At 40.2% G+C, this 26,094-nt stretch overlaps 1 protein-coding gene across 1 annotated transcript; it reads right to left on the bottom strand.

Annotated features, from left to right (window-relative positions):
* Positions 1–711: 711 nt before the first annotated feature.
* On the bottom strand, positions 712–17,750 carry LOC125264205 (tripartite motif-containing protein 16-like). The gene is made up of 6 exons (XM_048183411.1): positions 17,150–17,750; positions 4,946–5,028; positions 4,625–4,859; positions 2,167–2,326; positions 1,966–2,013; positions 712–1,276 (listed from the first exon to the last, which is right to left on the bottom strand). The coding sequence occupies exons 1-6, from the start codon at positions 17,726–17,728 to the stop codon at positions 735–737; spliced, it is 1,647 nt and encodes a 548-aa protein (XP_048039368.1). The 5' UTR covers positions 17,729–17,750; the 3' UTR covers positions 712–734.
* Positions 17,751–26,094: the final 8,344 nt, after the last annotated feature.

Here is a 26,094-nt window from a genome sequence, read left to right as displayed (position 1 = left end):
GGCAGATTGGTGATGTGGATCCGGAGAGAGAGCGGCTCGAAGGGCGCCCTTCGATCGGGTTCTCTGCCGCAGGAACACAACAAGGTAAGGTTGAGACCAGACAGTGAGTGAATGGGTGGAGTGCAGTATATATGGGGCTGGGGCTAATTGCTGACAGGTGGAGGGAAGCAGTAGTCAGGTGATTGTGATCTGGTGAACGTGGTGATTGATGACGGTGGTGTCTGAGTGCGAGACTGAGTTGACTCCCTGACAGTTTTTCACAGTTTTAATCCTGATGAATATAGGCATTGTCATCCTGGAATATGGCCATTTACCATTTACCTGTTAAAATAAAAACAACAACTTTTTTTTTTTTTTTGGCCGGGCAGTGTATATTTTAAGTTCTGTGAGGGGACACACTGACACAGATAAAACATATGGATGCATGGGTCTAATTACAATACCCTTAAAACATTTATAAAGCATGCTTATGCACAGATTTTATGAATCTCACGTACACACATCTGAGAAATGATCGTAAGATCAAATTTAGGATGGTTTCTGTGCAACATTTTATAAATGAGGCTCCTGATCTCACTGTCTATATGAGGATTCATTATTACACACATTTATTCTGATATGTTATTTCACTGACAGAAGTTCAGCTGTAGTATTAATGTAATAATAATGTAATGAGAATCTATCTCACTGTTATTGATTTATCATGCGCTCAAAGCATTATGGGTATAATCTCTCTACAATCTATTCTGATTCATCAACAGTTTCAATGATGATCCAGTACCAACACTAAACCCACGATAAAGCGGTTGAGTGAATGTGGTCTGGACTGTGTGGATGAGGCTTATTGTGTCTCCAGAGACGCTGTAGAAGGACAGAGTTCCTGCACTGTGATCCACATACACTCCTATTCTATTGCTGATGGGCTTTACAGGGAGTTTAGTCTCTTTGTCATTGTGTCTGAATGAGTATCTGGAGGAAGAGCAGATCAAACTCCAAGACTGATCATTACCTCCAAACACACACTCTTTACCCCGTCCCTTCCTGCTGATGCTCTTATATGACACTGAAGTGTGCACTTTATTCCCACTCCACTCAATCTCCCAGTAACAGCGTCCACACACACTCTCTACACACAACACCTGAAGATAAAAATCAAATCTGTCTGGATGATCAGGATACGGCTGGAGTGTGTCAGTGTTAGTAATCACTCTGTTCCCCTCAGACAGACGGAGGTGTTTATTCACTGTGTTCAGATCCAAAGAGAGCTGATGGGAATCTGATGGAGATAAAACACATTAGTCAGATATCCAGTCTGATAAATCATCTGTCTGATATCCTGTGCAAATCATCATGTTGAGCTTTCTTTAAATTTCTATCTTTTGCCCCAAAGGTTAAAAAGACTCGTTACAAAATCCTGTTTAGGATAAATCCATAGTGGAATTTTTACAGAAGAGTTTTAAGTTTCTTACTTTCATAAAACTCATGAAAAGCTTTTTTACTACCACAAATTATCTGTTTTAATGCCACATAACAGATCATTATCATTAGTTTCCCCCCAAACAAAAGAAAAAAGAAAAAGAGCCAAGAATAGAAATTATATTTATGAGTGTTAAAGCTTGGGTAAACCATATTTCAAAAACACTATTAGCTAGTTAGTCAGGCCGACACCAACAACAAACATGTAACCAATCAGCATTAGGGGGTGTATGACGATTGAGGAGACGGGAAATTGTCTTTTGCAATTACAAGTTTCGTCTTATAAATCTTTCACCCATAACAAACATTTCCCAAGAACACCTCAACACCCCACTCTTGAAGATATTGCTTCCAGCGCCACTCAATGTTCTCCAAATGCCCCTGTTGAAAAAGCGCTAATTTACATGATCAACTATATGTTTTCTTTCTCCTTCTACAGGAAGAACATGAACACACTCAGTGATTTTCTCCGTTTTCTTAGTGACTTACATTGTAGGAAGTCGTTCCTGGTTCTGGGAACAATGCTGGTGAAAGTGACTGTGGAAATCAACAGACATGAAGAGTGTGATTATCATGTCAAGAGAAAATGATCCCTGCATCCGTTTCTAAGACATTTCTAATATGATCTTCTGCATGATATGAGATGATGGAGGATCATTTCTGAGAGCAGATGAATCTCCAGGACTTTACCTCTGTCACAGATCTTCTTCAGCTCCTCTTTGCAGAAATCCTCCAGTTTGTCTCTCAGCTGAAGGACAGATTCTCTCACGACATCAAAACCGGAGAGAGAACTGATGGGATCGTCATTCACGTCTGTAGATTCAGGAGGAGCTGAGAGAGACTGGAAACTCTACAGAAAACAGAAATCAAAGCTCATCACCTCCACACTTCAGCCAATAACCTGCACTACTGTCAGATTTGAGCAGCTCTTGTTGATCTTTAGAAACTCTCCTCAATCCAGCACTTTCACAGCATCAGATTCATTCTTCTCATATTCATTATATCATGTTAGAGCTATAAGTTTGCCACTTGCATTATATGTAATCTTGGATGATCAAATCACTTGGATGATCAAACATCCATCAATAACAAAAATGTTATTTTTAATCAAGTGCATCAATGGCGTCACATGGCAGGGTTGAGTAGATTTGATCAGGAAAAGCAGTCCAAAGGCAACGAGTAGTTTGACCTTCTTTGACTTAGCAGCTCTGGATTAGTGGCTATGAAATTCACAGGGACTCACAATCCTAAGGTCATGTTTTGTAGTGAAAATATGCAGAGGCATTGCTAATATACAGACTTCCTGTTTGAGGACTTCACTACCAAATTCATGCATTATGGCAAATAGATTATTTTATAATAGTTTAATTCATTTATAGGGAATTTTGAAAGAGTCACTTATTTTATGACCGAACAAATGAATCATCCAGCATTAATTTCAACGGGCCATAATTATCAGCTCTGTAGCAGATATGAATATCCAAACTATAGTGAAAACAATATTTATTAGCGAGGTAACTTTTTTTTTAAGTTTCAGACATTAAATTCGTAAGCACATAACACAAGACACTCCTCCTTAAAAATATAAATGAGACTTTGATTATTCTGACACATAGGATCTAACACAAACACGCATGCATACACAGTCTCACACACACATTCACACGAGTTGCAGAAAGAAGGAAAGAATGAGTTTTAAGAGAGTGAAATGATCAATATATGCAATTTATAAGACCTGATCTGAATGAACAATCAATCATAAGTTTAACCCTTCTATCGTTTCTTAGGTGGTTTTTTTTAATTTTTATATCAATGCACCAGTTCAGCTACTGGAGATATATACTTTAGTTCAACGTTTGTCTTTAAATAAGGATTCCCTTTGTCAGCTTCTTTGGCTTGGAGAAGGGGGTTTCCCAGGTTTTTTAGTTGCTGAAGATCTGTTTGTGTCTTGATTGATGTTTCCTTGGGAAGCCAATCACATGGGTGTGCTGGCAGATGAATGGAGTCTCCCTCATGGCTGAAGTTTGAAGTTTTGAGGTGGGTAAAGACTGTAGAGTTGGTGAATAAACTTCACGGCAAAACTCAACTTAGAACACGAGACTCTCAACAGTGAGATTAGAGTAGTTAGATCGCTTGAATGAAGCAGTTTGTTATTAACCCATTTATATCTCCCAAATCTGATCGGCCTCGATCTTCTATTCTGTCTCAGTCTGATTCTTTGTTCGAGTCCTGAATTTTTAAAGTTTTTGAGGTATTTGTCCAACCTCTTTGAGGAGTTCTGACCAATTAGGTATCGTCTTTGTTTCATAGGTGGCTTTTCTCCTCTTCTCACTATAAATTATGTTATCACCTGGTCTCTTAACTTTCCTGATCTTATCAGAGAATACAGAGAGTACAGTTTAGACATCATTTCTATAAAGTAATACATTTTACACAGATTACATTCATGCCATCCTTTGAATTATTAGAAATCAGTCACGCACATAGTAATCAACACGCTCTTCTAATCAAGCATTTGAAAGTTATAATAATTACATGAATTGTGAGTAATCTAAGCATAACTGGCCACATGTATAGGTTGCAAACATGATATAGAATTGCAGTTGAACGATGCTTGATTAAAATTCCATCTGTGGGGTTTCCTGTGGATTTCAACTCTGTGTCACTCAGAAGTCTTCTGTTTTGTATATATGTTTCGGGATCAAACAACCTCTGGCGTTATCTTGTTGGGGCTCAAGCTGTGAGTCACAATGTGTTGACTTTTCGACCATTAGTCTTGGGTTTACTGCCCAAAGTTGATAATGTTCTTTCTTAGCTAGGAAGCATGCATTGCCATAAAGTACTTAGCAGGGGTTTCTAGACTGAATGGCACCCCAAATTAAAGATCCTCTGATTTAGGGTCCTGAGTGTTGATTCAGAATTCTATGGAATATTCTGTTTGAACAATTTCTGTCTGATCTACTCGGGTTCTATGATTTGAGATCGGGGATGCACCATCTCGATGGGGAGCAGTTAAATAATCGTAATGACTCCACACAATAGAGGATTTTTGGGACAAAAATTCATTTGCAACAAGCCTCAAATCGGGCCGCACACATTCAGGGGTACAAATCTGGCTTAAAATCTTCAAGTGTGTGGCCAGCCTTACCTGCAGGAAATGGATGTGATCCTGTGTGTGTGAAAGCTGCTCCAGCTCAGCGTCTCTCCTCCTTAGATCATTGATCTCCTGCTCCAGTCGCTCCAGTCGTCCTTCAGCTCGACTCACTGCAGTCTTTTCCTGAACTCTGATCCGCAGTGTGGCCTCAGAGCGGCTTCTCTGAATGGAGCGGATGAGCTCAGTGAAGATCCTCTCACTGTCCTCCACTGCTGTCTGTGCAGAGCGCCGTTAGGACACACATCACAATCACACAGTGGCTTCAGTGAGTCCTGACTGAGACTTCTCAAACTTCTCTTCTTCTCCAGACTCACCTTATGAGACTCCACAGCCTCTCTCAACTGCTGAAGATCTTTCTCTCTCTGCTGGAACCACCTCTGTGTCTTCTTCAGCTGGTGCTAAAGGACAAACCAATAACAGCAGAAACATCACATAAATCACCAAGTAAACAGATATAAATCCAGTATCAGTGAAGTGCTGAGATTGAGGGGTGAAAGATCTTGCATGATAAGATTATAGGTTCATTCATAAATGCCTCATTATTTCATTATTTAGACATATTGCCTAGTTTTATAAGGATAGTTCACTTAGAAATTAAAATTCTTTCATTGTTTACATTATGTTATTGTTACATCATTATGTCTTTTCAAATGTATATGATTATCTCTTGCATAACACAAAAGAAGATATATAACTCAAAGGTGACTGAATAAGAACAAAATTGAATAAGAACCGAATTAATATGTAAATGATTCAGAATTAATATTTAACACTTTCTCAACTATTCGTCTACTGATAAATTGAGGTTAGGGTATTTTACCAATTCTGGACAGAATATTATCCCGTGGCCAATGGTAATAATATTAAGTTATGATTACTGATCATGAGCAAGGTAACAAAAATCATCAGTTTAAGGCAGTAACTTGTAAGCACACAGCAAAAGACACTGATATATGTGAAAAATCAAACAAGACTTATTGAACTACTCTAATACACACAAACTAAAGTAACAAAAACACACACACATGCAACGGAAGGTGAATGAAGTTAAATGTCTAGCATTAAACACTCTTTCTTTGACCGCAACCTGAGAGAATTAACATACTAGCAATTGAACCTTAGTTGATTTGCTTCATAAAGTTTGCACCAGCTCAGCAAAAATGAGGAGACTGTGGTACTTGAGTTTGGATGCTCCTCTGAGCGCGTGTGTAACGGCGTGTGCTGTAGAGATGAGGCGAGTACGGAAATCCACAATAATAAGGGCTTTATGTACATGAAGGAACAGATAAACAACATCACACGTATAAGCTAAACAATAGAACTGACAAAGGAGTGCAGGGAGTGAGTCCAACTTAAAGGAAGTGCTGACGAAGAAAACAGGTGCAGGGAATCCAGGAAAATGGCGGGAAGACTGATGAGGGAAGCGAGATCAGGTGTGCAGACAAGGAGGATCATGGGAACTGGAGTCTGGGAAGGCGTGACTGTGACATTACCTCCCCCATGCGTGTCCACGCGCCTCAGATGGAACAATGGGGGAGGGGGGGTGGGTCTAGGACCTCGGGCCGTCACGGTGGGTCAGGAGTCTTGGGCGGCCGTGATGGGTCAGGGGCTGTGGGCGGCCATGGCGGGTTAGGGGCCGTGGACGGCTATGACGGGTCAGGAGGCGTGGGCAGTCCTGGCGGTTCCCGAGCCCCACCCACATGTGTGACACCCACATGTTTCCCACCCACGGGTTCATGCCCCACCCCCCAATTTTTTTGGGAGATTACGGGGGGGGCTGGAAGGGCTCGTGGCATGGCGTGGGTTCGTGGGTTCGTGGGCTCAGCGAGGGCTAAAGTGGGCACGGCGAAGGTTGGAGCGGGCTCGTGGAAGGCTGGAGCGGGTTCGTGGAAGGCTGGATTGGGCTCGTGGAAGGCTGGAGCGGGCTCGTGGAAGGCTGGAGCGGGCTCGTGGAAGCCTGGAGCGGGCTCGTGGAAGGCTGGAGAGGGGTCTGAAAACAGGGTCCAGGCCATCCCCTCATTTTCAATTAAAAGCCCCACTGGTACCGGAGGGGGTGTCTTTAGGAGCAAGGGCTCAGGCTCGGAGGTAGAGAACGCTGGGGACTGAGGTTGCTTGGTGGCCTTTTTCTTCTTTCTAGGCCTTCTGGTCCTAGCAGTGGCTCTTTCGCTGGCCGGCCTGGGGTGTGGGTCAGGCAGGACACCAGGTGAATGCCCACTGGAGGAGCAGGTGGAGGATACTGGTGATTGGTGAACTGGCCAGGCCACTTGTATTTCTGTGGGGACTGGACGAGGGCTACACGATTCTTCTTGAACCTCTTCAATTACAAAATCAGAACCATTCAGGAAGAGAATCAGACTAATTGCTTCGACTAGGGAAAAAAACACGCAGGTTCACTAAAACGAATCGTGTCCTCGTCCAGCCCCGCCAGAAAACAAGCATTTAACGGGGCATCTGGCCAGTTCACCAAATAAGCAAGCTCAGTAAACTCCTCCACATACCTCTCCAGCGGGCGACCGTCCTGCCGAAACCCACACAGGTGATCCTCTGCTAAGGCTTGTTTGGGAGACACGGGAGAACCAGGAACAAGGAATAATCCCATACTTCTTGTAGATTTCCAGCGGTTGGGTCAGTTCTTCTGTTATGACGTGTGCTGTAGAGACGAGGTGAGTACAGAAATCCACAATAATAAGGGCTTTATTTACACGAAGGAACAGATAAACAACATCACATGCATAAGCTAAACAATAAAAATGACAAAGGAGTGCAGGGAGTGAGTCCAACTTAAAGGGAGTGCTGACAAAGACAACAGGTGCAGGGAATCCAGGAAAATGGCAGGAAGACTGATGAGGGAAGTGAGATCAGGTGTGCAGACAAGGAGGATCATGGGAACTGGAGTCCGGGAAGGCGTGACTGTGACAGCGTGTTCCCTTTGTGGCATAGTTACAGGAGGAAATGTCTTCGGTGCTGATTTGCTGGAGGTCGTTGCTGTTGTATTCTGAGGCACAGCACTTGATGGTGAATAGAAGTTTCCTTTGCTGGAGGGAAGCCTCGTGGGTCGGTTGGTGGGTTATGCGTTGCTGTGCAAGTTGTGTCTCAATGAGTTGCTGGAAGCAAAGGACTTTGAGAGGATTTTCTTCGGCGAAGTTCAACGAGGGATCATACAGAGTAGTTGATGAGTTTTGAGCGAGCTCTTGAAGAGGTATAACATGTAGCATCTGGACGGCATCAAGATCATCAAACGAGCATTGGATTTAAGAAAGCTTTTAGCCTCTTGAACCCTTCGTGTAATTCTTGAATTGGTTCCGACATGTCTGGGCCAAATATCCCTCTTTGTCACCTTTACTAGTTCAGAGATCCTAAGCAGAAACCCTCCCTTATCCTCATGGCACCTAAAACAACTTTAAAGAGCACCTAGTTCACCCCATGGTGAGCGAAGGGCAATGTGGCCACACACTGGACAAAACCCCCAGATGATCACCAATACACACACACACATAGAGAAACTCCCTGAATTTAACTCATAAGTTAACCATTCCAGAATATATCTAGGCAGGAACACACCAAGCCGACGGTCGGCCGTCGGGCAGTTTTTCTTCGTCGGCCGACTAAGTTTTCTCAGTGTGTTCCGCACTGTCGGCTGAAGTTGGTCCTCGTCTGCCTTTTTTCAGCCGATTCGACATGTTAAATTGGCATTGGAGCTCGTCGGTCCGTCGGGCCATTGGATCATTCTGATTGGCTGTTCAGCTACTGCCGCCTGCTGTTTCGGAAAGGCATTTCATCTCACGCAGGCGCAGAACTGACGTGCTGCTTGGCCGTCGGCTGTTTAGCGTCGTTTTGGTGTGTCAGGGCAACTTTGGACACAGACGCTGCCGACGTGAGCCAACCCCACAGTCTGCTTTCGTCGCCACTAGTTCTTTGGCGTCGGCTTGTTGTGTTCTGGCCTTATGATGTTGTAAGGCTTGATTTTCCTGCTAAACGAAAACTGAGATCAAGCATCCTGCAATAAAGCAATAAAGCGTATCTGGAGAGAAGATCTTAAAAGAATAGCATAGAACAACGCCTTGCCCCCACACATCTACAGTATGCAAACCCCCCCCCCCCCCCCCCCCCCCCCCACACACACACACACACAAACTCTCCTTCCCCTGCCTCAAGTCACTGAAAGTTTATATTCTATGTATAATGTAACTTGTATATATATTGTTTTTCCCTTTCATGTTTGGTATCATTTTAAAAGTCTCAGTGCGGTTGGTAAAATGGTCTCAATTTCACAGCAGTCACTAGAATTATGAAGAAGATGGAAAATTAAGGAAAATTCTGTCCTCTTTTTGGGTGGTGTCTCTTCTCCTCTCCCCCAAAACAGGTGTTGGTGTAATAAACATTTACGATCCTTTTGTTCTGGTTCTGGTATAAAAGGTAAAGAGCAAAGCAGTCAGGGGGGATCTTCTGCAGGCCCAACAGAGATGGGTGAATGTCTGAGGACATTCACCCATCCCTGTGTATATATGCATTTCTTTGAGTAATCGATGTTATGCATTTATTATTTCTGAATTGGCTTCTAATTGTCTAATTGTAATGTAATTGGCATCATATATTTTTACTTGACAAATAAAATGTTATATTTGGTTGATTCTGTATTATTCTTAATCCATTATTTCTAGTAGATCAAAGCGAAGGTATTACCTCAAATCTGTGCTCAGGATTGTTCATACGGAAGGTTTAATAGATGGAGCATGGGGCACGTCAATTAAGTCCATTCCGATTTCTGACAATCACTGCCTTAAATAAGTTGCAGTTTTCATAAATATATAAAAAACTATGCTTTTTGTTACGAGTAAGCAGAGCGCGACCGACTTAAGGTAGATATTTACCCTGCATCCAATGTTTAAGGTCAGATTGACGAGTTTGTGTCCAGGAAGAGTACTCAAATCGGCCGAAGTAACTCTTCTAAAGCGATACCGGGACTGCAGTGAACGAAATAATTGAAGATATAAGGTAATCAGAATAATCGAATATCTAAATTAATACATAACAAATGATTAATTTCTAATTGGAAACACAACCCTTAGAATAAGAATCATTTGAAATTGGAGTCAGATTAAACGAGTGAAATTAAGTGAACGTTCAGAGACGCTGAAAAGGCATACACGCGTTAACCTTCGCCCAGGCGTGTCGGATTCCGTTTTTGGGCCGATGCGGGGTTTCTTACAATGTATTCCTTTTGTGTATGCATGTCTCCCTATTATAAGCATAAGTTACAACTTTTAATTGTGTTAGTTACTCTAAATGCTTATATTCAAGTTTAAGGATGTATCTCTGAGTTAATGTATTGCCACTATGCAGTATTTGGTCTTGTTTTAGTCCTCTCCAAATGTTTTAATTAACAATGTATTTTACGTTACTGTAAAATGCATTACTCTATTTTTAAAACCTTTTGGAAAAAACTTACTCAGATCTGACACTTCATAAATTATGCAAATTAAGTCATAAAAACACACAAAGGATTTTTCCTAAGGCAAAAAGCAAAGCTAAACTGCATGACATGGGTTTTTCCCCGTTCTGTCAGATCCACCCTTTTGAGTGTTTCCACCAGTCAGATGTGGTTTTGGGTGGGTCCTATGCCCAACTCTCCTGTTCTTGCATATAATTAGCATAATGTCCACATGGTCCTTTGCGCCCAAACTTTTTAGAGTCAGCACTTTAAGAAATCAACTTTCAGTTTACCTGTCGTGCATCCTACAGAAATCTACTTTGCAACAAAATACTGGAAATTATTCATCCTTCACACAGATACCAAAAAGCATACTTCCTATAATTGAGGTAGACTTTAATAAGAATTTACCTGTAATAAATGTTTAAAAACACAGAAAGAACTCAGGAAAGAACACAGAACACAGAAAGAACACAGAAAGAACATAGGTTATATAAAACACACAATATATTAAGATATATATATATATATATATATATATATATATATATATACGCAACATACTGGTGATTAATTCATATTATTGGTAGTATTTCTGAGACTGTTTCTGTTTAAAACAAAAAGAGTGAATTCATTGTCTCCCAGGGAAACTCTGGAATGTCTTTGAAATTCATAGTCAAGAAAGAGGGGGGTGTCCTGTGATTGTTTCTGTGGGGGCCTGCTGTGATTTGCACCTTGAGATATGTCCGGAAGCTTCAGTTTCCTGATAAGAGTACACATCTGCTCTTAAGTTTGTGGAACAAAAGGGTCTCCTCAGTCGATTGGCACTGTTACTACAATAAATGAGTTTAAAATTGCATAGGCATGGGGAAGCCGTCTCCTTTCATCAATGTAGCTCCATGGGCTATGTTTTATAGCTCAATACAGGTCCACTGGCAAGTGGAGTCGTGTTCATTTGGTGGGCTTCGTTCATGGGATAATCTTACACTGAATAATGTCTCTATTTCTAGAGCCCAAATCAAATATGGTGACACATTTTTGGGTGAACTATTTCTTTAAGAGCTCGATTGTATAATCATGCTATTGGTTCAGTAATTTCCTTAGTGGTAAGAGACCAGATTGGAAGACAATAGGACATTGTTGAAAACACAATTGCATGTAGATAAGTTTCAGAAACAGAAAAAGAAAGATATGATCTAATCTTGTTATACACAAAGTTTCTGATTCAGTTTTTTTGTTAAATTAGAAATGTGATCCCGGTATGTAAGATGTGTATCAAGTAACACACCAAAATATTTATAAGTCTTTGTAGTGACAAGATCTTGATTTGCAAAGGTAATAGAATCAGCATAAGAACAACTTTTTCAAGTTGAATGAAAGTACATACATTCAGTTTTTTTTACATTGATGGTCAGGTGGTACTTTTTCAACCAATCATGTAAGAACTGAAGATCAAATGTTTCTGGGTGTGAATTACAATGTAAAACATGCAATTTCCTGTTGTCAGCAGTTGGCGCTTTGACTAACTGAATATTGGCATATAGATATCTTCAGGCCAGAATTCTTATCACATATGTGAAGTTTGGGGCAGATCAGACATTGTATGCCTGACTTACAACATCTTCCTCTTTCATGGCAAAACATAAGAATTTGTCCAGCCACCACGGACACGCCCTTCAACAAAAACTCTTTCTTCGCAATTTAACTTCACTAAGGCCTCAAGATTAGACTGACCATATATGATGTGGTTCTGTTTAAATGTCTATGAGGAGTTAATCACAGTGTAAAACATGTAATTTCCTGTTACCCACAGGTGGTGCTATGACTGTAACTGAATATTGTCATATTATACTGTCATACTTCTACAAGAAGTATTTTCATGTCTTCAGGCCAGGACTCTAATAAAACGTGAAGTTTGGGGCAGATCCGACATTGTATGCCTGAGTTACAACAACTTCCTGTTTCATGGTGAAACATCGAAATTTGCCAGGCCGCCACAGACACGTCCTTCAATGAAAACTCAAGATCTTTGCTATTTACATCGCAAAGGCATTTAGATTAGACTGACCAAATATGCCATTGATCTGATTAAAGCTCTAGGAGGAGTTTGTTAAAGTACAATGTCTAGAAATGGCAAAAATTGCACAAATTTTGCAAAGTTAATTCAAAATATCAGACTTCCTGTTGGTTTTCAGATTTTGCTCCAAGAGACGTTTTCTGTAGGTATTGGGCTGTTAGATGTGTTGATTGAATTTCATACTCGTGCGTGAAACATAGCATCAGGGGCACTTCGTTGAAATTTTGTAGGTGGCGCTATTGAGCCATTTTGCCCAATCATGCCCAAATTTACAACCTATATCACACCACACCACTTCAGACACATCTGCAAGGTTTCATGAGTTTTCGAGCATGTTTAGACTCTCAAAAATGTGATTCCCCTTTCGTGGCGAAACATCAGACTTTGTCAGTCGCCACGGACACACCCTTCAACGAAAACTCAAGATCCTTGCAATTTAACATTGCGAAGGCCCTAAGATTAGACTGACCATATATGATGTGCTTCTGGTTAAATCTCTATGAGAAGTTAATCACAGTGTAAAACATCATTTCCTGTTACCCACAGGTGGTGCTATGAGTGTAACTGAATATTGGCATGTCTTCAGGCTAGGACTCTAATAGAGCATATGAAGTTTGGAGCAGATCGGACATTGTATGCCCGAGTTACAACAGCTTCCTGTTTCATGGCGAAACAACGAAATTTGTCAGGCCACCACAGACAAGGCCTTTAGCGAAAACTGAAGATCTTCAAAATTTGATGTCACAAAGGCCTTTAGATTAGACTGACCAAATATGATGTTGATCTGATTAAAGCTCTAGGAGGAGTTCATTAAAGTACAACATGTGGAAATGGCAAAAACTGCAAAAATTTTGCAGAGAAAATTCAAAATATCTCACTTCCTGTTGGGTTTACAGATTTTTCACCCTGTGTGGTGTGGGGGGTGTCTGTGTGTGGGTCTCTGTGTGTCACTGTGGGGCTTTTTTGTCGGTATTGGGCTGTTAGAAGTGTCTACTGAATTTCATACCTATATGTGAAACATAGCACGAAGGGCATTTAATTGAAATTTTGTAGGTGGGGCTATCAAGCCATTTTGCCACACCCAATCCTAAAACCCTTATCAGATGTAAATTTTCACCACTTCTGATGCGTGTGCAAAATTTCATGAGTTTTCGAGCATGTTTAGGCCCTCAAAAATGTGATTCATTTCGGAGAAGAAGAATTGTCCGAGCAGTTACAATAGGGTCCTCACACCATTGGTGCTCGGGCCCTAATAAAAAGTGTTAAAAAACTACAAACATGTCAGATGTGCAAGACCAACGGTTAAGTAGAGAGGTTTAGATAATCTGACGAAACATCTCAGGTTATGTATGTAACCATAGTTCCCTGAGAAAGTGAACAAGATGCTGCGTCTGATAGGTCACTTTGGGAACACCCCCAATGTGATTGTGTCTGATGAACGTCTGTCAACTAGTCTAATGGCAAGAGTGAACATCACGGGAACAACTGGGGGAAATGCATACAAACGCAGCTTCGGCCATGTCTGTACCATGGCATCCAGTCAAAGTGGACAGTGCGTCGTATCCTGAGATGCAAACAGATCCACTTCCGCTTGGCCATAAATCTCCCATATGAGCTTCACCACCTCATTCCCCTTGGCCTCAGCTCCTGCCTCGACAGGATATCTACTCCTACATTCTGGGTCCCCGGAATCTAGATTGCTCTCAAGGAGAGCATCTTCCCCAGGGATCACAGGAGGATCTGGTGTGCAAGTTTGCATAGTGGATGCGACCGCAGTCCCCCCTGTCGATTTATATAAGAGACCACCGATGTATTGTCTGTCTTGACAAGCACATGATGGCCCCTCAGGTCTGAGAAGGAAGAACTTCAACGCATTGAAGACTGCCATCATCTCCAGGCAATTTATGTGCCAAGAGAGCTTATGACTCCTCCAAAGAACCTGAGCTGAGCGGTCCATTACCACTCCCCAGCCTGTGAGAGAAGCTTTCCGTCGTTAGAGTAACACGATGATACTGAGCTCCTAACACAGGGCCCTGGGACAGGAGCCGATTTTTCTTCCATATGATCAAGGCGTGGCCGCATGATCTTGATCATACGAAGTGGGTTCCCCCTTGGGGAAAACCCTTTGGTCCTGATCCTGAGCCACCACTGTAAGGGTCTCATGTACAGCAGGCCAAAAGGTATCACGTTGGCCGCTGCTGCCATCTGACCCAACAGTCTCTGAAACAATTTTACAGTGCGTGACTGGCCTAGCTTCAATTATTTTATGGCTGATAGAATAGCAGTGATGTGAACAGGTGAGAGACATGCCCGCATTGTCACTGAATCCCATACAACACCAAGAAAAGAATTTTCTGTGCTGTGGAAGGATGGAGACATGGAAGTATGCATCCTTTAGATCTATTGTGACAAACCAATCCTCGGATTTGATTTGAGTCATGATCTGACTTATTGTCAACATCTTGAACTTTAGCTTTCGTACTGCTTGATTCTGATGACGTAGATCTAAAATAGTGCGCAACCCCCCATCCTTTTTTGGAACCAAGAAGTACCGGCTGTAAAACCCTGACTCTCTGTCGGCAACCGGAGCCCTTTCTATAGCCTCCTTCACTAACAAGGTCTTTACTTCTTGCTCCAACACCAGAGCCTGCTCTGGAAGTACTGTTGTCGGCAACACTCCCTTGTATAGAGGTGGGCGGCAACAAAACTGGATTTTGTAACCTTTCTCTATAATTTGCAGGACCCAATGTGAGATATTTGGAAGATATTTCCACTCTGCCAGAAAATCTACTAAGGAAACCAGCCTCTCAAGGCTGGCCTCTGATGTATTGACAGCACATATTTGATGTAAATTTATCCTCCTCAGAGGATGCGAATGTGACGCAGCGTCGTGTTTGTCTTTTGAGTTTTGCATCACTAATTCGCTGGGAACCGCTACGATCCGAAGCACCAAGGGTGGCGGGGATGGCAGAACGGCCCCCTGAGGGCCATGACGTTGGACGGGCACCGTATACTGAGGTGAACACCGCTCCACCTTGTGTGAGGCTGCCCTCAGAAGTCCGACACCACTGGCGTCACGACTTCTTCTGCCCAGCCTTCTTCGCCTGAAGCAAGACCCTCAGGTCCGTCTTTGGTTTGGAAGGCTTGAGCTGAGAGTGCCGTCCCGGCCCACCGTGTCTTTGAGGTGGAGCACAAGAGGCAATGCTCTCTTTCTGCTGCACTCTGTATGAGGAGCTGTAAGGCTGGAGTTGCTCACGCCAAGCAACCCCAGAGGATGGATGGCGGTGTGGGAGATATTTTTTGAATGCCTCTGCTTGCTTCTTGGCTTCCTGAAACCTGTCAACGACCAGTGTCAGCCAGATGGTGCAAGCAGGACGTCGAGGATAAAGGCCCTGTCCTTGTCTTTTAAATCGGACAGATTGAGCCACAGGTGCCTCTCTGTTGCCATGGACTGCCCAACTGCTCTGGCGGTCTCCTTGGTGGCTTTCAGAGACAAATCTGTGGCTCGTTTGTAAACTGCGTCTGGGCCAATCCCCTCACCACCATCCAAATCCTTCAGGAGGTAGGCTTGGTATGCTTGCAAGATAGCCATCATCACCAGCCTGACCTGAGCCCGGGGACAGATAGCTCACGAGCGTCTGTTCAGCCCCAGGCATAGCCATACTCTTTCAACCCTCTTATATCTGAATAATGCTTGACGCGAGGGCTGAAAAGGGCTGATCTCGCTAAGTTCAAGGAAGGCCCCTCGTGGAGGTGATTTATTAGATGATAGGAAACGCTTGTTTAATTTGCTTTTGGGACGAGCGTCCTGTTTCTCGGCTGGCCATTCAATATTCAGCTTAGACACAGCATGAGTTAAAACCTCCACCAGCTCCTCATACTCTGAGGAAAGAGATGGCGAGTCATCTTCCCCCAAATCGATGCTCAACACATCCACCTCCTCAGAGCTGGAGTGCTGAAGCGACGAGCCCTCTCCCTGGGCGGAAGAAGCTGCTGGGCGGGCTTCCGACACCAGAGAGGACGATAGATCTGGCAGGTGAAGGCTGAGAAAGGGCAGTCATGCCCGTCTCAAGCCCCGCTGACGAATCCATCTGTGAACCCCATGACATCTTTCTCCGCGCTGCCTCAGTGAGGTCCAGAGCCATGAGGAACACTTGCCTGCACACTTTTCTCAAAGGAAGCTTTTCACAGTGCTCACATTCAGCCCCCTCGAAGGCTGAAAGAGCATGCTCCACTCCCAAACACATAACACATAAATTGCATGTATCCCCACCCATTAGGAAATGAGGGCAAGGAGGAGCACAAGATTTAAATGCTTGGTTTGCCATATATAATATGTTGAGCTGCACAATATCGGGACAGAAAACAATAAATAGACAGAGACGGTTCGACACAGAGTGCTTTGCTGAGGCAGAAAAGTTGAAGCCGGTCTCACCGGATGTGTATTTATCCTTTCCTGGTCATGACGTCACCCGTTCGTGACGTTCACACTCGCCATTGGATTAGTTGACAGACGTGCATCAGACGTAATCACACTGGGGGCGTTCCCAAAGCATCAGACGCAGCACGAGTTCCCTCGAAAGGGAAAGATGTTTATTCAATGTTATCCACATAATATTTCATCTGCAACAGAATTATGAACTTTTGTAAAGATACAGTACTTTGTGGGTCTTTATCTTTCAAATGCATCATTATGGAAACATGAGAAGCGTTTTCCGAATGAAAGACCCACGACTGGCAGATCACCGTTCTAATTCACTTCTCTAATTCACGGTAGGGAATGTAATTAAATTGAATGTGGAGTATTTTAACTGTGGCAAGATGATTGACAGGGCAGTATAAACAGTGACAGGATGCATGTAATTAAGTGACAGAGCTCTCCATTAAAGACGCAATTATGACAAAGTAATATGTCCCAAAACTTGCCAATTCTTCTGCTACACAGTAAAAAGTATGTACTTTACAAAAAGAGTTCATACTTTTAGTATGGACTCTACTAAAAAGTTCATACCTGTTTCTCTGTCCTCTGTGCTGCAGCTGATACAGTGTCATGGTTTTTATGTTCATCCATCGTACACAGCACACGTATACACTTCTGATCAGTGCAGCAGAAAACCTCAAGGATCTTGTCATGTTTCGGGCAGATCATCTCTTGCAGTTGTCCAGTGGCTTCTGTCAGATTGTGTCTCTTTCCTTTAAACAAACTCTCATGTTGTTCAAGGTGATTCTGACAGTAAGAGCTCAGACACACCAGACAGGACTTGACGGCTTTGTGTTTTCTTCCAGTACAGACGTCACACTGCACATCTCCAGCTCCAGCGTAACATTCAACAGGAAGTTTAATCTTCTTCAGTTTCTCCACCATTTCAGCCAGAATGGTGTTTTTAGCTAAAGCAGGTCTTGGACTGAAGGTCTGTCTGCACTGAGGACAGCTGTAGACTCTCATCTGATCCTCCTGATCCCAGAAGCCTGTAATACAGATCTTACAGTAACTGTGTCCACAGGGAATTGCCACTGGATCCTTCAGGAGATCCAGACACACTGAACACATGAACTCATCCTGATCCACTGAAATTCTGGCTTCTGCCATTTTACTGCATGAAGAGAGAGACACAAACGCACAAAAGCTCAACTACACTTCGGTTTCAGTTTCTCTGAACTCATGTGATTCCTGTTTCCTGGTTCTGTGTTTATGTGATGCGTGGGACTGAAAACTGTGTCCAGAATTACAGTTCCTTAAAGTCACCATGAAATCAAATTTGCCAAATTTTGTTTTTTATTGAATATCACAGTATTTATTATAAATGATTTATCCATGCACACCATTTTGTTAAATTCATGTGCGCTTGTCATCTTGAATCAAAATAACTTCCCCTCCCTCTTGCAGCAACATCTCTCTGATTATGTGAGGGCGGGGCAACCTGTCACTCACATGAGATCCACCAAAAGCAAACCACAACCATCCAATCAATTCCTGATGGACAAAATAAAGCCCTGTCCTACATTTGTTCTTGTTCCAGAAGCTGTTTCACTCAGATATACATCACAACAGCAAAGAAATTACTATTGTTATTCATATATGTGACCCGATCTGGCGAAATGAGTCGGAAGTCGCAACGTTCTATTTTAAGATATGGGCCGATAATGTGGAAAAACAATGAAAAAATCGATTTTTTTTTTTTTTAAGCTAATTTCAAAGAACAGACTTTCAAAAATAATCTCCCAAAGTTTCGTAGTCCAGATAATTGAGTAAAGGTATTTAAATGGCTATTAAATTTGACATGGTTTTCGCTGGAAATGAACTTCTCAACTCCTCTCGTCACTTATGACTTATGAGCATTTCCCAGTATCCCCTGAAATGTCATTATCTCTGCTCTACAAATATGGTGTTACACGTTGTATAGAACCAATCAAACAGCTTAGAAATGTAAACACACTGACCTAAACGCTGATTTTTAACAATGGGAAGCCTCATTTCGACTGACAGGCACGCGATCGGTCCAGCCATCCTCCTGTCAGACTAGCGCGCCTTTTAAAATAAAACTCCCATTTGCGTGTCTCTCTTTAAAAGCCAATAAAAATTGAATCCATATAGGTAGCACAAAAATTCTTTTTGCATACAAAACCAAAGACTTTAAACTTTCATATCAAGCCTCCAACATGCTTCTGTTGCGTTATTTTCACCCTCTAATGAGTCTGAGAAATATGCGTTTACAACAAAAATAGCACAGCAGCTAACTGAATACAAGTATGTATTTCACGTGCTCATAACTTCATGAAAAATCATACAAATCGCACATCAATATTTAAAGCAGATTCTCAAGATTAAAATGAATCCAAAATCAATATAATATATTGCGTTGATCACAAGATATTACTAACGAAATGATTTAACATACTTGGCTAAAAACATGTCTCTCATCTCTCCGTGATGCAGTGTGTATCCAATGATCCCAGACCCATCCATGTTCGTTTTCCAACGTGGAATAACACAAAATAGATATCATTTTAAAGCTTAGAATCTCATCTTTTTAATGCATCTAACCATTTTGAAAAACTCCTAACGAGTGCTGAGAAGCACCTCTAAACCGGAGTTTACCGCCCGTTGGCGCCACCTGGCTGCGGAAAAAATGAACAACAATTTTTCAAACTATTCTTTATAATATCACCACGAAATTTGAACCAGATGCAGCTCACATATAGGATCACCAAAAAAGATTTTTTTAGCGATCTTATTGTGTTCCTGAGTTATTCCATGTCAAATAAAAAAATAAAAATTATTTTTAAAAAATTATATATATTTTTTGTCTTTTATCAGCTGTTTCTCGGCAAGAAAATGTCCAAATGTAATGTAATTTATATTTTCTTAAAATTTAAAATGTTTTGTATCAAATGATACCTACCTTTTGACTCTCAGTTATGAGTTATGAGTTATGAGTCTTTACTTTTGTGTGTGTCGCTCAGAAAAAAAAAAAAAAAAGAACCCTTCAGGTCTTAAAGGGTTAATTCAAATAAATACTTTAAAATAATTTGAGCTTCAGCCTGGTTTAATAGCATTTATATATATATAAAAATGTCTTTGGTCAAATTAAGCTGTAAAATAAATAGTTTATCCCTTTAAATGCAATGGATTTTGAAAGATATCAACAAAAAAACGGGCAAAAAACTTTAAAAGCGATTTTCTCAGGTTTTCAATTTGAAAAAGTGGGCAGACGACCATAATTAAAATGGGTATATCTTTAAAACCATTCAAGGTATGACTTTGACTAAGATATCATTTTAAAGCTTATTGTCTCATCTTTCCATTGATACCAAAATCTCAATTTTGAAATTTGGGTCACTGTGACTCATTTTGCTGGATCAGGTCACATATTATACTGACATTAATACCTTATGATGTTTTCACTTAGTGCATCATAAAATATTTAGTCTTTTCAATGATAAATAGGAATCATTTTTGCTGGGAGTCATTTCTTGAGATGGATGGAAATGTTTTTACACATTTTTTTGTTGTTTCGGATTATCATCTGTGATACATCAGAAAATTTACAGTGAAAGCAATATACTTGACATACATTTTTATGTGTTGAACAAGGGAAAAAATATGATTATTTCTGTTTGTTGTTGACCCCAAAAACCAATTTAAATAAAATTTAATAACTTGTTTTAAATCAAATCGTTTGGGCACCACACAGGAGTAGGCCAGTCAAAGTAAACCCAGGATAGTATAAAATAACCACCTGTTACATACAATAAAATCGAAAATGTTCAGAGAGTCTGACTTTTTCTTTCTATCAACACTTTAGTGAACATAAAAGGGTTTGAACAATAAACTCAACTCAAACTCAAATAACAGTCAAAAGTTAATTTGATCAATACCAAAAAAACAACAACCCACCAAAGAAAAAAGATTCAAGAAAAATACAATCTTTGAACCACAATTTCAGTCCTATGAAGATAAAATGACTAATAGTTTGTAAGCATAAATTAGATATGCATGTGCAAGAAGAAGCTTTGCAAAGGTGTAAATTGCTTTTCAAGTGTAAGAAAAAAGACTGACAGCATTGTACTCCCATTTTTCCCCCCTTTTCCCCACACATGCTTACACTTTTGAAATTCTACATTGAATCTTATTGGCTGAGAGTAAATTACACCTGGAATTCCTTGACAATTTTTCATAGAATTAGCTCAGAATGGGGTGCTTGGATGATTTGTAGGCTACATATAAATAACCTAGTCTAACTGCATCATATTATAGGTCAAATTCCTCTGAACGATTTATCTAAACAAACAAAATATTTATATCTTTTTGTGTTTAAATATATGTAAAAAATATATATTCTGATTTAAGACTATGTAGATCAGAGTCAGATCATCATTCCCTAAATACTTAAAATGAGGGGACTAAATATACAACCATAGCAAATGTCTCATATTTGTAGTATTCTCATAGAATTGTATTCTATAGATTTAATGCACTTGCAGACAATGTAGTGACCTGCAACTCTCAAATAACTGTATATTCACTGTTACAGAAGAGAGGTTAAATATTAAATATAGCTAATATGAAGTGGAGTTTTCATAAATAAAATAAAATAAAAAAATGTGAAAATATATACATTTTTATAAATAAATTCAGACTTGGAAAAAAAAAAAAATCCCAATAAATGTCCAAACAGATATTCAGTGCACATCATCATCAGGTTCATTGGGTTACTTTTGCAGTATTGTAGAAACATGACATACAAAAAAACAGGTTATAGACCAATATGTATGCAAGATTGCAATATCAATTAAAACTCATATGCGACCCTATTCATAAATGATAGCGATTCTGCTGTATCTATTAAATTATGATCAAACCGGAATAGCCAATTTAAACTTTTGCACTGCCACTGCTAAACAGAGCAGTGAAAATTACATGTTATTGTGTTTAGTTGTTCAATGTTTTGTTTTCAGAATGGTGGGAGAACAGTGATCTCTATTATAAAAGCATTTTCTTATATTTGAGTCCAAGTTCAAAATAAAACAACAAACTGCTCCATTGTGAACGTACAGAGCTTTCTGAACCACTCCCAGCTGGAAATTAAACAGGTGTTTGTCAGATCTCACAACAGGTTTTGAGAGAGAAAGCAAAAGTTTTGGAAGGGAACACAAAAGCTTTGAAAAATATTTTTTCCTCCCATCCCAATTTTTTTTCACCACCATGGTAATACACTCGGGTGGATTAGGAAAAAAAAAAAAAAAGACATATATATATATATATATATATATAGCTAAAAAACCCGTTCACCATATTCCTCATGTTCGTCATTTCTAATTACATTTGTACAAGGGTGTCTCCTAAATGGTTTATATTAGGGATGAACATTTTTCAATAAAATTATATTCAAATACAATAGTGGCCAAAAGTAATGTTCAGCCTAGGAAGATTGATATTACCCTTTATTCAAATATTATAAAAAAAATAAAAGATTTTGTAAATAGTTAGTTGTGCTTGTAGTCAATTATTTATTTGCGATAATGCATTGGAACATGCAAAATTGTGCGGACATAATTTTTGGCCAGGTTCTCATACAAAGAAATTAAATACACATGCAAAGGGAGAACCACTGAAATATTTCTGATACCACTTTTCCACTTTAGCTGGTGCTGGAGCCGGGACCCAATTTGGAACCGGGCTTCACTTTTCTCCTGAAAAAAAAAAAAAAATCCTGGTCCGGTGCCCAGATCCTGGTTCCGAGCCGGCCCTGAAACCTTCCTGGTCTCAAACAAGGGAACCTATGACATCAGCAGGCGGAGCTTCCACTACAGACCGCAATGTGAAAGACACAATTTTTAAAAGCTGTCGGAGTTCAGGTAAATTAATAAACAAAAACAATTTAAAATGTCAGTTCAGCAGTGGTTTACAGAAGAGACCAATGCTCTCCTCTAGAAAGTAGCCTGAGAAAAATGGGCAAAATTGGCAACGGACGGCGCAAAATGGTAAATTTTGATGTTATTGACTACATTCTGGGATGTCGGCCAGCAAGTCAGCTGGCGTGTTGAATTCAGCGACTTACCTGCTGGAGTCAACGTGCTCATCGCTGTCGTCTACTGCAACTGATAGTGCTATGTGTTCATCCCTACATTCATGATTTTCTAATGTGTACATGCGTTACGCTCAAGGTTGCCAGGTTTTCACAACAAAACCTGCCCAATTGCTACTCAAAACTAGACAAAAACTAACCCAATAGCATTTCAGAGGGGGTGTTCCGAAGAGGAAAATCCACATTTTTGGTAGGGTTCCTCTGTAAAATTTGCATTCCAGGAGCTAAATATCATGTTATTTGGGGTTGTTTCAACCCGCGGACATGAAAAATAAATGACGGCAATAGTGTTAAAATAGCCCAATTCCACAGGAAAACCACTGACTTGGCAACACTGGTTATGCTGTGTACAGAAAACTCTGCAAAACAGCTATTAACAAGTCATTAAATACAAGATGCATCAAATCAAATTTCTTTGGCAATATTATTTGGACAAATGTAACAGCAAGTTAATTTTTTTTAAAGTCTGTGTAAAATCAATTCTGAGAATTGTTTTTCTGAGAACACATTATACAAATGTATTGCTGAAACACATTACAAAGACTGTGAACTATGTGTGTTTTGATTGTATAGTATAGAGTTTGTGTGTGTGTTAGTGGAGTTTGAATGTGTTAAGATTATTTGAGACTGTGGGTATTGCTTGTTTGTTTGAATTGAATATTGTTTGTTTCTGAGGAACTTTATTATATTTGAACAATTTGCTTGTTTTCTGACTCTGAGTTTGGATTGCCCTTTCAATTTTTGTTTGCCTGGTTGTATATATAGTAAATACTGATTATTTGGGAAGTCTATATTAACAATGTCTTTTCTGGACCTTGAATGATGGCAGTTATGTAAAAACCCCCCCCCCGAAAACCTCAACATCATTGTCAGGGACACAGACGGAGGCAGGCAGGTAAGTGTTAAACAGGTAGTTTATTGAAAACAGAGGCACGGAAACTGGCAGATGGATGATGCAGGTGAGAATGGACACAAGCACGTTAAGCAGTCACTTAGCTGAAGTAGTAATGGGATAATGTCTCTTTGGGGATGCTGGGAAATGGAGTGCAAGTGCTGGTGACTGTGACAATCATCAAAACTCAAACCTATCAAAAATATCTTAATTTGTGTTCTGAAGATAAACGAAGGTCTTACAGGATTTGAACGACATGAGGGTGAGTAATTAATGACAGAAATTTTATTTTTGGGTGAACTAACCCTTTAAGAGATCGACATTCATTCAAATCTAACCTATACATTTATTTTCTTTTAACACTGATCAACACATATACTTAAGATCTTATCATTTAAATAAGCTCAAGCATGAGTTTGACATGGTAGTACCAATGATGTTTAGATCTATTTGATAATATTTGCACTTACGTTTAGGTGGGTCCAACAGTAGTATTCAGGTACAGACGTAGATCTACTACAGAAATTGTATAAAGTAATCAAATGTAAAATAACTCTGGATATAGTTTCACTGTGAATACATTAAACAGGTAAATTGTCACAATTAAAGTAAAAAAAAAGTTATTTAGTGACAGACAGCAGCATGTATGTTTCGGAGAGCAGCTTTTAGTGAAAAATAGTTGTTAAACATCGAAATTGAACAAAATTTTTGCCACATTTTGCTTGTCACTTCCCCCTGTCTGTGCATAAGTAGCTCAGTAGTCAAAACATGAATTGGCCAATCCACCAAATTATAAAGAGCATGGTTTGGAGAACAGTAATTATACAGTAATCAAGTTCAACTTCAATGTAAAGTGAATTGTAATATTCTTTGTTTGTAAACTGCTCTATTAGTAGGTCACAAACTGCTCAGTTGATGTGTGGATACAGAGCAGGAAGTGTGTGCTGTTTTCTTCAATTCAGATTTTAAAGGGTTAGTTCACCCAAAAATGAAAATTCTGTCATTTATTACTTACCCTCATGCCATTAAGATATTTTAGTTGAAATCCGATAGCTCCGTGAGGCCTCCATAGGGAGCAATGACATTTCCTCTCTCAAGATCCATAAAGGTTCTAAAAACATATTTAAATCAGTTCATGTGAGTACAGTGGTTCAATATTAATATTATAAAGTGACAAGAATATTTTTGGTGTGCCAAAAAAAACAAAATAACAACTTATTTAGTGATGGCCGATTTCAAAACACTGCTTCATGAAGCATCGGAGCATAAATGAATCAGTGTATCGAATCATGATTCAGATAGCGTGTCCAACTGCCAAACTGCTGAAATCACGTGACTTTGGCGCTCCAAACCGCTGATTCGATACTCTGATTCATTTATGCTCCGAAGCTTTCTGAAGCATTGTTTTGAAATCTGCCATCACTAAATAAGTCGTTATTTTGGTTTTTTTGGCGCACCAAAAATATTCTCGTCGCTTTATAATATTAATATTAAACCACTGTACTCGCTTGAACTGATTTAAATATGTTTTTAGAACCTTTATGGATCTTGAGAGAGGAAATGTCATTACTCCCTATGGAGGCCTCACGGAGCTATCGGATTTCAACTAAAATATCTTAATTTGTGTTCTGAAGATTAACGAAGGTCTTACAGGTCTGGAACGATATGAGGATGAGTAATAAATGACAGAATTTTCATTTTTGGGTGAACTAACCCTTTAAAGGTCCCGTTCTTCGTGATCCCATGTTTCAAACTTTAGTTAGTGTGTAATGTTGTTGTTAGAGTATAAATAAAATCTGTAAAATTTTAAAGCTCAAAGTTCAATGCCAAGCGAGATATTTTATTTAACAGAAGTCGCCTACATCGAACGGCCAGTTTGGACTACATCCCTCTACTTCCTTCTTTAATGACGTCACTAAAACAGTTTTTTGACTAACCTCCGCCCACAGGAATACACAAGAGTTGCGTTTGTAGAGTGTGTTTGTCGCCATGTCGTCAAAAAGCTGTTATTTTCATCCCGCAGTCCAATCACCGGGTCTGATTCCGGCTCAAATTGATAGGGTAAAATTAAAGACATGTTTACAATAACACTGAGCGCGTGCATCTCCACGTTATGGTAAGAGGCGTGACCTTTCCGGGCAAGGAGCGCTAAACTGCTGTCGAATCACAACACAGGAACCGCTGGCACAATCAGAACTCGTTACGTATTTCTGAAGGAGGGACTTCATAGAACAAGGAAGTCATCAGCACGTTTTTATGACAGTGGAAACAGCGGTATACAGATAAGTACATTATGTGAAAAATACTGTTTTTTTACATGCGAAACATGAACACATATTATATTGCACACTATAAACACAATCAAAGCTTCAAAAAAACACGAAAAATGGGACCTTTAATTGTGAATGTGATTTTTAGCAAGTATGTCAGGCTTGTTTGAGACGGGGAGAGAGAACACGGAGAGTGTTTTATCTG

Source organism: Megalobrama amblycephala, linkage group LG3, assembly GCF_018812025.1.
Source record: "Megalobrama amblycephala isolate DHTTF-2021 linkage group LG3, ASM1881202v1, whole genome shotgun sequence".
Taxonomy (NCBI): Eukaryota; Metazoa; Chordata; class Actinopteri; order Cypriniformes; family Xenocyprididae; genus Megalobrama; species Megalobrama amblycephala.
The sequence above is the reverse complement of the archived record's forward strand: the minus strand, read 5'-3'. Positions and strand labels throughout refer to the sequence as shown.

What these genes read in the sequence shown, in the direction of transcription:
- LOC125264205 (XM_048183411.1), bottom strand. Translation starts at nt 17,728, where the DNA reads ATGGCAGAAGCCAGAATTTCAGTGGATCAGGATGAGTTCATGTGTTCA. An exon ending in GAGGCTGTGGAGTCTCATAA is followed by an intron (nt 4,860 to 4,945) that starts GGTGAGTCTGGA and finishes TGTGTCCTAACG; the next exon opens with GCGCTCTGCACAGACAGCAG. An exon ending in ATCACATCCATTTCCTGCAG is followed by an intron (nt 2,327 to 4,624) that starts GTAAGGCTGGCC and finishes TGTTTTCTGTAG; the next exon opens with AGTTTCCAGTCTCTCTCAGC.